The 10,618-nt window shown below is 39.6% G+C and overlaps 1 protein-coding gene across 1 annotated transcript; it reads left to right on the top strand.

The window, feature by feature from the left end:
• Nucleotides 1-4,736: 4,736 nt before the first annotated feature.
• LOC147608988 (dehydration-responsive element-binding protein 1B-like) lies at nucleotides 4,737-6,953 on the top strand. The gene is made up of 2 exons (XM_086788407.1): nucleotides 4,737-5,952; nucleotides 6,145-6,953. Exon 1 carries the CDS (start codon nucleotides 5,169-5,171, stop codon nucleotides 5,922-5,924), a length of 756 nt encoding a protein of 251 aa, XP_086644533.1. The 5' UTR covers nucleotides 4,737-5,168; the 3' UTR covers nucleotides 5,925-5,952; nucleotides 6,145-6,953.
• Nucleotides 6,954-10,618: the final 3,665 nt, after the last annotated feature.

Genomic DNA, 10,618 nt, shown 5'->3' with positions numbered 1-10,618 from the left:
CCTCCCTCTCTCTCCTGGTTAACTTAACCTCACCTCTCTCTAGACTCTAGAACTCTCTTTCTCTCTCTCTCTCTCTCTATCCCTCACACCTTCCTCTTGTCCCCAGGGTTGCCCTTTTCGACGACGGGCTGCCCCGCCCTTCAAAATTGATGGCAATCAAGGAAAATCAAACATTTTTTACAATTCTACTGTAATTTTTGACAGGTTTTAAGAATGTTTCCAAGTTTTCTTATGGCGGAAATGCCTAAAAACGAGCATGATGATTGTCAAAAACCAAGCATGCTTGTCCCCCTTCCACACGGTTAAGTTATTCTCTCTCTAGACTGACTCTCTCTCTCTCTCTCTCTCTCTCTCTCTCTCTCCACCGGAGTTCAAGTCCCACCGTTGGTCATATATGCCCTTGTGTTGCATTCTACCGACGTTAATACCTCTCTCTCTCTCTCTCTCTCTCTCTCTCTCTCATAGAGACACACACCCATAGGGAGGTAGGAGCACTTCTAGGGTAAAGAGTGCCACTCTACCCTTTTAAATGAAGGACACCAAAAAAGGTGAACCAAGGAAGCTCAATAAGTAAAGAGAGAAGCCACAATTATTGCTAACTTTTTTTATTTATTGATAAACTAGAAAAAAGAAAATGGCACTAGGAAAACATAAATTTAATTTTGATTGGAGAGACCATACAATTTATATTTATGGGAGCTATAGGTCACAAGGCTACACACACTATCTTTCATCTCTCTCTTGTAGAGACACACACCCATTAGGAGGTAGAAACACTCCTAGGGTAAAGAGTGCCACTCTACCCTTTTAAATAAAGGACATGAAAAAAGCTGAACCAAGGAAGCTCAACACGTAAAGAGAGAAGCCACAATTATTGCTAACTTTTGTTTTGATTGATAAACTAGAAAAAAGAAAATGGCACTAGGAAAACATAAATGTAACTTTGATTGGAGAGACCATACAATTTACATTTATGGGAGGTCACAAGGCTACACACACTATCTTGCTTCTCTCTCTTGTAGAGACACACACCCATAGAAAGGTAGGAGCACTCCTAGGGTAAAGAGTGCCACTCTACCCTTTTATATAAAGGACATGAAAAAAGCTAAACCAAGGAAGCTCATGTAAAGAGAGAAACCACAATTGTTGCTAACTTTTGTTTTGATTGATAAACTAGAAAAAAGAAAATGGCACCAGGAAAACATAAATTTAACTTTGATTTGAGAGACCATACAATTTACATTTATGGGAGACCTGGAAGGGGTGTACACAACTAAAAAATATAAGATTTATAATGAGAGTTTAATAGAAGAGAGTTTTTTTCTTGTGGTGTTATAAGAAATACACATACACAAGACTTTTGTATATAAAAAGTGAAAATAACAAAAGAATAGTTGCTTTGATTTCATATTCAAAGTTAAATCAAATCTAGTCAGGGGTTTTTCTAATACCCCTTGAATGCATAGGCATTATCCTATATATGATGGTTTGAATCTGTGTGCTGCTTTTGAGATTTTGATTTGGAATTCTAAATAAAATTTAGGTTTTCTATTAATATAATTGGTTGGACATTTCATTTTTAATGCCTAAAACCAACTAAGATTGTAGGTTCCCTTTACGAAATTGTTGGAAAACAAAATAGAGCCAATAAGAGAATAATTGTGCATACCCCCCCACCCCCCCGGCGCCCCCAATACAAGGGTACTAATGTGATGTTACTAAACAATGGAGGAGGCTTGGATTTGTAAAGCAACATAAAATCTGACACAAAAGAAAATGAGTGGATTGAAATATGTATCAAGATTGGCTATTTGGAACAAGTTGATAAGAGAACAATCTTGCAAACCCAGTCACTCGTCCCCTTGATATAAGGCTACCAATGTAATATTGCCGATGGGAAACAAGGCCCATATTTGTAAAGTAACAAAAAAATTAACAAGAGAAGAATCCTAAAACTTTGCATCAAGATTAGCTTTGTGTTAAGACTTCTCACATCCATTTTGCTTTATGCCCCTTTAAAAGCTCCTTCTTAGTTCCCTGAGTCAATGCTTGACCTTTGCATCAAGATTGGCTTTTTGTTAAAACTTCTCATGTCCATTTTTCTTTAAATGCCCCTTTAAAGATCCTTCTTAGTTCCCTGATTCAATGCTTTATTTTTGCTATCTTCTTTAGATCCTTTGCCACTTGATCCATGTTGACCTCGGGCTTGAGTAATAACAACACAATTCATTTTTCCCCTCAGAGTCCTTATTTTCTTTCACTTTCTGTCTAGTGTTGCTATATTGAAGGACATAGATGGTTTTGACATGTGTTTTAGTGGTTGTGAAGCTACATTCTATATTTTCCATTAGACAATCTCTAAGAAGAGGACTATAATTCAAACTTCTCATGCATGATCTTGTTATGAAGTTTTGCTTTTATATTGTTTCCACTGTAGCCATATTTTTTTGTAACCATCTCTCCCTAAGTTTGAGCTAAAATTGGGCCATTAATGAATCTCCAAAAATTTGCAATGATTCAAGTTACCCTCCCTTGATCTCATTGGCGCAACTCCCTTAATACCACCACAATCATAGCATTCGTTGTCGCTGGCACAACCAGGTACTACATATATTGGGGTTATAAATGCCCCCTATCATCGTATAATTTCTTTGTTGAAGGTTGATTTGAAATTGGGCCATCCTCTTTCTTTGTTGAAGGTTGAGTTGAAAATGGGTCATCGAGTTTTCAACCTTTTACCTATATTTAACATTTGCAATCCAACCACTTTTCTTAACCAAAGCCAAATGTTCCATGAGGGAAAAATGACATGTTTCCAATAGCACCCTTTTATTATGAAAATGTTACCATGCTCATACTCTTTTTGATTCTCGGTCCTATCCTTCCCCATGTGGGCCATTAGAAAAAATACATAGGATAGCAATGATTAGAACTTTTTGGAGGATAGCCAACAACTTTTTGGAGGTCCTTATAGAGATGATTAGGACCTTATAGAGATGTTCTTATCCTCTCCCCATGTAATCAAAGTTGTAGGTCCTCCAAAAAGTTAGAGGATGACATAGTCATTGAATGTACATCTATCATCCATTAGACATGGTCCATTCAGGAAGGTTTGCTCAAAAACCATGAGGAAGGTGTCAAAAACCTATGAGGGAAGTGCTAGACATTGACCCATAGTATTGCTCTAAAGAAGAGGGAAAAAACTGTATTTTACCTTTAGGTAGGGCTCTTATGTTCTCCTCTTTGAATCACACTGTGTGGAAGTAGATTTGGCTTCTCTAATGCAATGATAGTAATGCCCATTAGTTACAAAGTGCCACCTTGGTAAATTGTTGATGATCAAATAATTGTAACATTTATCCTCTTTTGTTATTACATGACCCAAATCTTGGTACACACGTGAGAAGGAAGAAAAACTTCCACCCCCTTGGCATTTGAAGATAGCCTAGAGTTACTAAGCTCAATTGGAATGCGGGTCTTCATTGGTTATCCAACCTTTGAGGCCAAGAGCCTTTTGTTTCTTGATGTGTCTGTTTGTTGGCGCTCTTTAGACAATAGCCCAATGGTAATCAAGCATCAATGAAAAAATAAGGGTTGTTTTTAACATAATGGCTATTTTGTGAAGTCCTCTAAAAAGTGTTGAACTATTTTATAATAAAAAATTATGATAAAATAATCTTAAAATTACCCAAAATCACTAATTTTAGAAGACAAAATCACCCAAAATACACTACATGTGAGCACATTTGAAGATAGAAATTTTGAAAGATTTGTCCCTAAGGTTTGTATACTTGCATGCATATACATGGGAAAAATATATTCGTTAACCCATCTATATTTATACCATGATAATAGGCTCTTATTTTTCACCTTGTGATGTGGTTGTAGAGTAGGTGGATGCCTATCATGAAGGCCCCAAGGCGTAGGCATGCACTTTATCTCATGAAAGGCCCCAACGTAGCAAGGCCATACCGAGATCTAAGACGTTACACATTTGAGTACCTACCCAAGCTCACAAAAGTCTGAAAACTCAACTGTAGAGAAAGGGGCTGATTAACAAGATTGGAGAACTTTTTGTTATAGGGAAATATTTCTCGATATACTGAAAGAGAGATGATGGGCATGAGTTAGTATCCATGTAGACATATGACACAATGGGTGTCCACCTAGAGGGTAACCCCGCTTTTTAAATGTAGCACGCGAGTTCATCACAGGAGGGGTACATTTAAAAAAGTTATAGAATTACATTTATAGGTGGGAGTTTATTAACCAATTTTGAAAAAAAAGATAAGTTTATAAAGAAAAAGGGATCAATTTATTTACAAAAGTATGCAAGTGTAAGGGGTTTTTTATAAGGGTCATTTTATTCACAAAAGTATGTGAGTGTAAAAGGTTTTTTAAATACTCCTTGAACGCTCGTGATACATAGGATTTCTGCAGAGTGCACCCCCGAGCTTGTGTGTAGCTAGGTCGTGACCTCGAGCATGCAACTAACTTGCCTATGCAGTGGTGGTCAAATGTGTAACCCTATGCATTCGGGCATCCGTAAAGCGTTGGGCGTTTGCCTGGTGTGTAACCAGCGTGCCCATGTTCAAGGCGCCCATGTTCAAAGAATCAAGCCACTTTTGACCGCCCGCCCATGTTCGAGGCTGAGGGTATGAGAATCTGGCAACAACTACAAGCTAATAGTCACCGACGTTGATGATCAAAAAGGCAAGGTTGGGTGCTAAGTTTTTCTGTTTTGTTGTATGTAGCTCCCATGGTTTGGCAGCTGGGACAGTAGCGCGCTCTCTCTGTGCGCCCACCACAGTATGTTTTCCCGCCCTCAGCTTCCGTGACTCTCTTTTCATCATCTTCTCGCCTTTTCATCTGTTCATGTCTCTACAATTTTGGACGTTTTTACCAACCATTATCGGCCTTCCATTCATCATTACACAGACCTTAATTATCTTTGCCTGTGCTAACTCCTCGGCTCTTTGCATTAGCTCGATTTTCTCATTTCCCAAGGTTGATCTCGCGATGCTACATCGCAGACAGTGTTAGCATCTACTATCACTGCTGCCGCGGCCACCGCTTGCTATGATCAGTAGCGCTCAGCGCAGAGAAGACCTCCGAATTTGATATCATCATCATCCTTACTAGTAGTGGTGTTATTAGAGGCTTGATCAATGAGTGATCCGCAAGACGAAGGCTCAGATGTTGAGGTTAGTATGCAGGATGATGATCATGAGCTTGCAGAAGCTGCAACAAACGCTCAGAGGAGAGCAATGATCTCTGCAAAGGGCAAAAAAGCAGAAAGCAGCAGCTCAGAGACAAGGCATCCTGTATATCATGGTGTGCGCAGGAGGAGCTGGGGCAAGTGGGTTTCTGAGATAAGAGAGCCCAAGAAGAAATCTCGCATTTGGCTCGGCTCTTACCCTACTGCGGATATGGCCGCAAGAGCATATGATGTAGCCGCCCTCTGCTTAAAAGGCCATGCTGCCATCTTAAACTTCCCAGAATCTGCTGACACTCTGCCTAAACTACCGCCCACAACCTCCCCTCGAGATATCCAAGCTTCTGCAGCTGCAGCAGCTGTTGCTTTTGCCTCCTCTTTTCAAGCCAACCAGATGCCCCCTTCATCTCAAGAACTCATTATCCCACATGGACAAACACCTGATATCCAACCAGAGGATCTAATTAACCCTAATCATACCACCTTAACCACTCAATTACCCCCTAATCAAGCCCCTCCTTCTAGCCAAGATGTAGACTATCTTAACATGCTTGATATGCCCACCTCTGATTTCACACACATGGCAGAAACCATGTTTCTCTCTCCTCCCGAGTTTCAATCTGGCCCCTTCCATTTTCATAGCCCCCATGAAGGTGGTGAAGAAGGAAGTGGTTCCGATTCTGAGCCTTCTATATGGAATTACCCATAATCTTATCACATTATCATCGTTCAATAAGGTTTAACACCTACCTCATCTATTTGCTTATCTTGATTAAGTTTAGATTAATGCATAAAGGTGTGCTGATTCGGTTCATGTGATGCTAATTCAATGCATAGGCGATCGATCATTAATGATCTGTGATTGTTAGTAGGCTTGTTCCACATGCATTACATGTGTGTATACTGATGAGGTTCATGTGCATGGGCAGGTAAAGCCATGGTTATGGGATTACCATGAAGCAGACTACTTCAACGCGTGCATGCACTTTTGCAAGTAATTTCCCAACCTGTGGAAGCATTTTGTGGGCTTATAGCAAAAGCATTCAAGACAACATCAGGAAGAAAAATGCAGGTTCTTCTCTCTGTGAATGGGAAAAGCAATGTTTTGCAGGTTATACAGTGAGGTTTGCCATGCCAAAGTGTAGGTTTTAAGCCATGCCACATTGCCACCCCCATCATAAGCCAATGCAATTTCAAAACTTGGGAGATTGTCTCCTCCATATGTATATTATGGAAATTCTCTCTCTCTCTCTCTCTCTCTCTCTCTCTCTCTCTTGCCAATTCATTTATTCTCCATTAATAGGAGGTCTTCCCTAAGGTTCAAAACATTATTGCTGCAGTGCCCATGTAGCATTTTCCTTGTTTGGATTTGAATTATTGATCAATAATGTAGTACTGTAATGTAGGTTGAATGAAGCAAAGGTTATCATCGGAATGGGCGTTTAGAAGGTACCTGTATGTAAAGTACGAAAGGCTGTTTCACCTGTGTTGCTAGGTTAACTTGATTTGGATATTAACTAATCCAGTTTATGAAGATTGCTGATTAAAGGCGAGCTTTTTCTTGCAAAAGTGTCGGTGGCACGGAGTACATTGATAGAGTGATCGTGGTCGTTAAAAGGGACCATCTACGGTGCATATCAACCACACCACTTTTCATGTGCAGCTGCATATAACTTTTCATGTGCCCCATATTTGGCATTGATTATCCTCACACTTCTAATCTCATGATCAACCTACCCCCTCCTTTTACACCTCAACCAAGAAGCCTGTGGGTTGGATATTACCAATGACAACATCATGTAGGTAAAGAGCTCCAAGATTATCACTCTCTCCCCAATGTTTTGTGGTCGTTTGTCATGCTCCTCATGATGTGTCCCCTAGGGAGCCCTTGGGTCAATGCCTTAAGGTGGGTAGTAGAACTACTCCAAAAAATGGGAGTGATGAAGCTCATGACAAAAGCGTTTCTCTGTTCACTACCTTGGGGAAATGCCTTAGGGTGGGTAGTGAAACCACTCTAAAAAACAGGAGCGATGAAGCTCATGACAAAAGCATTTCTCTATTTGAGTCTATGATACGGACTACTTGATCGTTGGCATGCTCCTGTGACGAGTATCCCAGGGCAATGCCTTAAGGTGGGTAGTGAAACCACTCTAAAAAACAGGAGTGATGAAGCTAATGACTATAGCATGTCTTTACTTGAGTCTATGGGCAGCATTCTAAGGCCGTGTAAGCCCTGGCTCGAAATAAAACAAAATAAAAAACCAGGTTTTAATAAATGCGGGGAGGATCTGGAGCAACATGCCAACACTTTCCATAGTGGGAGTGGTTATATTTGAACCTTGTACCTCCCGTTCAGGTGGCAAGGGTGCTATCACTGGCATAAATTGTTGGAATAAACCCTAGGAGGCAAGTGCCTTCATGTTTACATGTTTGAACTGCATGTGATCTCTTTACATTGATAAAAATGTATATATGTACATTATATTAAAATAATGCGTGTAAAAATACACATGCAGAATTGTAAGTTGAAATTCAATGGTCTACACTACTTGTAGACCATAGGTTCTAGTAATTTCTTATGATCCAAGAAGCTTCACAAAACTCAAAACTTCACTAATTTGAGGCTCAAATGTATCCGCATTTCCAAAAAGCAATTCCATTATAGATACACCATGTAAATTTGTAATCATGCATGTCTAAGTTTCATCCTCCACTTGTACCATTCCTAAATTTCTGCACGAAGAGATTTCTAGGAAAAATGTACAATAGTCTTCTACTAGAATTTTCTCATTAGCTCAAATGTGAGATTATCCAAGCATACTTACTAATTGACTAAACTTTGTTATACATAAAAAAGAAACTATATCAAGGAAATACCACATTTATTTAATTCAAAATGCTCGAATTTGAGGTGTGATGGATCACATATAGTACTAATATGTAGGTGGTTTATTGGTATTATCATAGTACTACTCATTTGGATGGTTTACAAATATTATCACACATCCTTGTATGTATGTCTTTGAGAACTAGCTTCTTCATCATCTACTACTACCTACTACTCTACCATTGCTTGTAACAAAGGGGATTTTAGGATGCATATGCACATGGGGTATGGGACTAGGCACATGGGGCTTAGGGGCATTTACACATGTGGTGTTAGGGGTACATGTGGGCCTTGGGACTATAAAAGGCACCAGCCCTAGAACTATTATACATTATGACTTTTTGATATTTTTGACATATACCTTTCTTGGAGCTTATGCTTCTATGGTTGATTCATGTCAGTGTTTCTATGCTAGGTGGCTACTCTCTATGATGAGTAGCACATGTGTATACTCCATGCTAGTAGTACAGTGTAGATTCGTTCATTACATTGGTTAGAGCTTTGCTTTTATCTTGGTAGCTTTTGGTGGTCATTAAGACTTAATCATTTTTGGATTAAGTTTTACATGTTTTTTAGGATTGCTATTATCTTGATTTGTGTGGATTAGCATTGAGATTAGTGTTAATTATTTTTGAATCTATGCTAATCACCATTTTCAAAAAATCCTATTCTCTAAGTTTAGTGCAAAATTTCTTGATTAGTGACTTTTGTGATCAATTTTTTCATAAAACTTAGTTTTCTTTAACATTTGCCTAGTTTCTTTAGATTTTTGGCAATTTGAAAGATACTGGTGGTTGTTGTGCAAATCCTCATGTGTTATGGGCTACCACACCTCTAAAGATGGAACTCTAGGCATTCACCTTTGGAAGAAGCAATAGATCACAACCGTTGTAGGGAACTTGCCAATGCTTCGAACTCGTGTCCCTTGAGATCTCCAAGCTCACTTCAAGAATCTCCAATCCTCCAAGCTTCACCGCCATGCTATCACCGTAGAGTCGCTCACACCACCACACAAGGAAATCTCTCTCTCTCTCTCTCTCTCTCTCTCTCTCTCTCTCTCTCTCTCTCTCTCTCTCTCTTCTCTACACAAGCATACAAGCATCCAATCATAGAGAAGGCACATGTACTAGAGTACACTCTCACACTCTCTCAAGACAAAGCAAGAACTCTCATAGCACAAAAAGGGGGATTGTGCCCATTCATTATGAGAAGATACCTTATATACAATTGGCCCTTATTCACACTTGGGTGCCCAAAACTTACTAACTAAGGCCTTGGGTGGCTAATATCTCATAATGTTATGACTTTTATAGTGCCTTTGCATGCCACTTATTAATGTCCTCAAATAGGGGAGCATAATTGTTATCCTAACTGGAATTAACATACCCCCTACCTGATGTAGGTTTTGTCCTTAGAACCTGTCTACCGAGGCCTAAAGACCTGGTCACCGAACTCATGATGCCGAGAAGTTGCGGCGTGACTGAAGCTTTTTCACGGTTCTTCTGAATGCAGAGTGTGATCTCTAGAACCCAGTGTCTACCATATCTTCAAATGCTACATGCATGTAAGCTAGTAAACACCCGAGGCGATGGTAGTATAACATCATACCTCTATCAGTGGGGCCTTGGTTCATGTCGAATAGTAGTTGATTTGCATCATATCCATCATACCTCTCTTTGGGCTGGTCAATATAAGGACCACGATCACCTTCAAAAAACGGACACTAGCCATAATAGCGGGATCCAAGATGCGATGCCATGCATGTATCCATGTCAATAATTATTGCCTTTGTTGTCCTATATCTGAAAATGTTGCTGACAAAAATAGAGGAAAGTTGTAGCAAATATGTGAATCCTGCTGCTTTGTATCATGGAATTTCAGTGGTGGTGTCCATCTCGTTCCAGTGGCATATATAATGGATCCACTCTCTGTGTGGGCGGAGCAGTCATATACTGGTGACTATATTTTGGGATTATCAAGTACTCCTGCCGCCATGCTAGATGTATACCAAAATCTTCAATTTTGGGGTTTGCATCCTCTATGATAATTGTTGTATATCCCCCTCGTGTATGAACTAGATGTGCCCTTCTCCATCTACGGCGCGGGGAGGCAGTAGTAGCTGATCATAAATGTTATAATCTTGATTTCAAGTAAATCTGCCAAACGAGGGCTAGCCAGCTTTGTATGCCTTGCCACATTTTCCCATAAGGTGCCTTCTCCAGCTAAGGGAAATAATTCTTCTAACTCTAGCTTTGGTGCTTGGAGAGGATATGGTACATAAGGCTATTTTGTAGATGTAATGTCAGAGTAAGATTCTGGTAGGATCCACCTTGTAGGTTCAAATGATGTTATTTGCATCAACACCTTAAACATTAACTTTGGCTTCAACAATGGATTTCTTGCTCTGATGAATCCTTCATATTCTGCAAAAGCAGACAAGGACTCAAGAATAATATCATCAGTAAAAGACTCAAGAGTATCTTGTGGGGTAGAGTGTGACTAACCTCTTGAGTTGG

Source organism: Cibotium barometz, chromosome 52 (genome assembly GCF_041138505.1).
Source record: "Cibotium barometz isolate CiBa-2024 chromosome 52, ASM4113850v1, whole genome shotgun sequence".
Lineage (NCBI taxonomy): Eukaryota > Viridiplantae > Streptophyta > Polypodiopsida > Cyatheales > Cibotiaceae > Cibotium > Cibotium barometz.
This window is presented reverse-complemented; position numbering and strand designations above follow the sequence as displayed.